The sequence below is a fragment of the Plectropomus leopardus genome, unplaced genomic scaffold (genome assembly GCF_008729295.1).
Source record: "Plectropomus leopardus isolate mb unplaced genomic scaffold, YSFRI_Pleo_2.0 unplaced_scaffold1505, whole genome shotgun sequence".
Lineage (NCBI taxonomy): Eukaryota > Metazoa > Chordata > Actinopteri > Perciformes > Serranidae > Plectropomus > Plectropomus leopardus.
In genome coordinates this window covers 1-3,732 of record NW_024616112.1, presented here as the reverse complement: position 1 = coordinate 3,732, position 3,732 = coordinate 1, and the positions used below count along the sequence as shown (strand labels likewise).

The window sequence follows — 3,732 nt, the reverse complement described above, 5'->3', positions numbered from 1 at the left end:
GAGGTTTACGATGTTTTTCACCATTTAATGCATACATATAACTAAACACAAAGTCAACAAAGTGATGATAATAGATTGGATATTGGATAAAAGTAAGAAAGCAACAACAACAATAACGGAGATAAAGTTACTTAAAAAAAGAACACAAGAATGAGAAGAAAAACAAACAAATGACAAATAAAAAAACAAATAGAACACCGATTGCTTAAGTTTAGTTACTTTTTTATGTAAGAGTTTTGCAGGATGGGCTTTTTTTGTGTACATAAAACCAAGTACAAAGTCAACAAAGTGATGATATTAGATCGGACATTGGATTAAAGTAAGAAAACAACGATAATAGACATAAAGATACTAAAAAAAACCCTTCAAAAGACAATGAAAGCAAACACAAATACAGCAATGATTGCCTGGGTTAAGTCACATTTTATGTAAGATTTTTGCAGGATGGGTTTGGTTTTGTTTTTCAGTGATATCTGTTGTTGTTTTCTTGGCGACGGTTAGGGGCACACGTAGAGGTGTTGTGTCTTGATTTGAACACGTGTTGAGTGTCGACAACCTGTTTCTGCTGCCCCCAAGATGCCAAAAGATCAGTTATTGCAGGTTTAAGTAACTGTGATCATTCCTACAGGTGAGATGGTGACCAAGCAGCCTCTGATCAGGAGTATGAGGACGGTAAAGAGAGAGACGCTGAAGCTGATCTCAGGCTGGGTCAGTCGCTCCAACGACCCCCAGATGGTGAGCCGGACTCTTTTTTTTTTTTTTTAATTTCCAATCTATTCTGTTTCTAAATGCGTTTTATTTAAATCTGTTCATAAAGACTGTCATTTTAGCAGTTGTGGAGGCTAAAGAGGAGACAACATTCAAATGTAGTCAAAACTTACACTCAGATTGATTTTTTAGGTGCTTAAAGTATGTTTTTCTGCGTCCCCGTCCACAGCAGGACATCTCTTAGTGTCTTTGCCGTTGTTAAGGGACTGTTCTTTATTTATCAGGGGAGGAGAGTGGCACAACTCCCTCTTCAATGCCTGATTTTTAAAAGAACTCCCCCTTCGATAAATAACAAACGGTCCTTATCTCTAACCACCGAGCGAGGCCAGGGTGGCGACTAGGAGCACGTACAGAAAACAGAGTCCAGTTAAAGTCAGTCCGAGGTGTTTGCATGACGGATTGGCTCCACTTCCAGTTGAATTATCTGGGTGCGTTAGTCCGACTTCGAGAAATTCGATTTAGTCCGATTTCAGTGGGACTAAAATGTCAACATGGATTTTAAAGTCCAGTTTTAGTCGGACTAATATAATAATTTGACATTTTCTAACATCATGTAAACGCACTGACTGTTGTCTGACCACGTGTGTTGTCTCGTGGTCCAGGTGGCAGAGAACTTCGTGCCCCCCCTGCTGGAGGCGGTGCTCATCGACTATCAGAGGAACGTCCCGGCTGCGCGGGAGCCCGAGGTCCTCAGCACCATGGCAACCATCGTCAACAAGCTCGGAGTCCACATCACGGGAGAAATCCCCAAAATCTTTGATGCAGTCTTCGAGTGCACTTTGAACATGATCAACAAGGTCTGTTTTTATTTTTTTTTTTTATAATACCGAACCTCATTCTTGACATATTTATGTTGTGTTTTTGCTTTTTAATTTTTTTAATTTTTTTTATTTAGATTGTATGTGTTAAGCACTTTGTAATGTTCATTTTGATAAGTGCTATAAAAAAATAAAATAAAAACAGACTATTATTATTATTATTATTATTATTAACTGCTTGCTGTTTTCTTGCCTTTGCCGTCAGGACTTTGAAGAATTCCCAGAACACAGAACCCATTTCTTCTACCTCCTTCAAGCCGCCACCTCCCAGTGCTTCCCGGCCTTCCTGTCGATCGCTCCGGCACAGTTCAAACTCATCCTCGACTCCATCATCTGGGCCTTCAAGCACACGATGAGGAATGTGGCCGACACAGGTATCAGCTCACCTTCACGCAAACATGAGAAAACCTAGAAAAGTCGTGAAGAAAGTTTACACGGACACGAAAAACCTGTTTACGATCAGTGTTTTGAGCATGTAATCACCATGTCTCATTAATGAGAAATCCAAATATAGTAACTGGAGTTCTCAGAGGAACCAGGATGTGTACGGGGAACATCGAGAACCTGATTTCTCTGCACTCATCTTAACACTCATGTTAATGCTTTTTTTTCCAGCCAATAACATTATTTCACAGTTTAGAGATCAAATTTGAGCCGCTGATGACTGAAAAATCAAGCGGAAAATGTCTTGATTAACTCATTTTAAACCCTTTGAAACCTGAGCAATCTGATCTAACTTGATTTCATTAAAAAAAAACATGAAAAAAGGCAATGACCAAAGTTAACAAGAAATAACCCAAAAATGTGCAAGAAATTACTGCGTAGTCACAAGAAAATTACCTGAAAAAAAGAATCAAACAAACAAGGAAATTGCCATGGAAAAAGTGCAAAAAACTTAATTTTATGTGTAAATATTCATTAATACAATTTTAAATATAACAATGACACATAGAACTACAGGTTTCTGGACATTTTTTGATAATTTTCTCTCTTTTTTTTTGGGCCTTTTTTAAATTTCTTGCATTTTTCCAAACTGTTCATCACTGTTTAGCCCATGTTTTTAACCTAAGTCAAATCAGTGCATCCTGTTGTTAAAAGGATCCAGCTGATTCATTCAGTACCTGCTGATATATCTGATATGTTTCCAAACTCCGCTCGCGTACACGACGTGTCGCAGCTGTGCCCCACGTTTTTCGGCTTTTAGACAGGAGAGGTCACCTGATTATGATCAGCCATCACATCGTGAGACCTGATGTGAAAACAGCAGCACCTGATTTGTAAGAATCTGTCTCAGAGCTCTTTTTGTCTCTGACCTCTAAATCTTTGAAAAGTTTGTCTGGACAAGTCTATCACTCAGAGTTTAGTTGAAGCAAAAACATAAAATCACGTCCGACTGAAGCGAGTTATCTTACACTGTCGGAGCAGATGTTGTCGGAGTTGCAGATGTTTGGAAGCCTGTTTTCACGTCTCTGTTGGTCTAACAAGCGTCTCGGTGTCTCCCACAGGTCTGCAGATCCTGTACACTCTCCTGCAGAATGTGTCTGCAGAGGAGGCCGCAGCTCAGAGCTTCTACCAGACGTACTTCTGCGACATCCTGCAGCACATCTTCTCTGTGGTCACCGACACTTCTCACACCGCAGGTACGGAGACTCGCCTGGCGACCGCCGTCGCAGCGTTAACATTCATTCAAACTCAAAACAGACAGTGTTGTTTTTTTATGTAGTTTGCACACACGTGCTCTCAGATTGAAATTTAAGATCGTGCTACTTTTCTCCTCTTTTGCTTTATTAATATGTAAAACAAATGTTGTTTTCTGTAAGGTCAGAGGTCATTCTGTGGGGTTCTAACCGCTTGCTTCCTGTCCGCAGGGCTGACCATGCACGCCACCATCTTGGCCTACATGTTTAACCTGGTGGAGGAGGGGAAGGTCAGCGTGGCTCTGAGCGCAGCCAGTCCGGCCAACAACCAGGCGCACATCCAGGAGTACATCGCCAACCTGCTGAAGACGGCGTTCCCCCACCTGCAAGAGTAAGTAGACCTCGCCCTCGGCAGGTTAACCACGGCGGGATTATATGAGGCGTTAACGTTTGCCACAGATTTAGAGGGTGATTTTTTATTTATTTAATTAATTTTATTCATTCATTTA

At 40.8% G+C, this 3,732-nt stretch overlaps 1 protein-coding gene across 1 annotated transcript; it reads left to right on the top strand.

Annotated features, from left to right (window-relative positions):
* Window positions 1–628: 628 nt before the first annotated feature.
* Window positions 629–3,618, top strand: LOC121964291 (exportin-1-like; the record flags this gene model as incomplete). The annotated part of the gene is made up of 5 exons (XM_042514504.1): window positions 629–735; window positions 1,371–1,565; window positions 1,792–1,960; window positions 3,092–3,226; window positions 3,455–3,618. Coding segments are annotated over 5 exons (770 nt in total), but the record flags the coding sequence as incomplete, so codon positions are not given.
* Window positions 3,619–3,732: the final 114 nt, after the last annotated feature.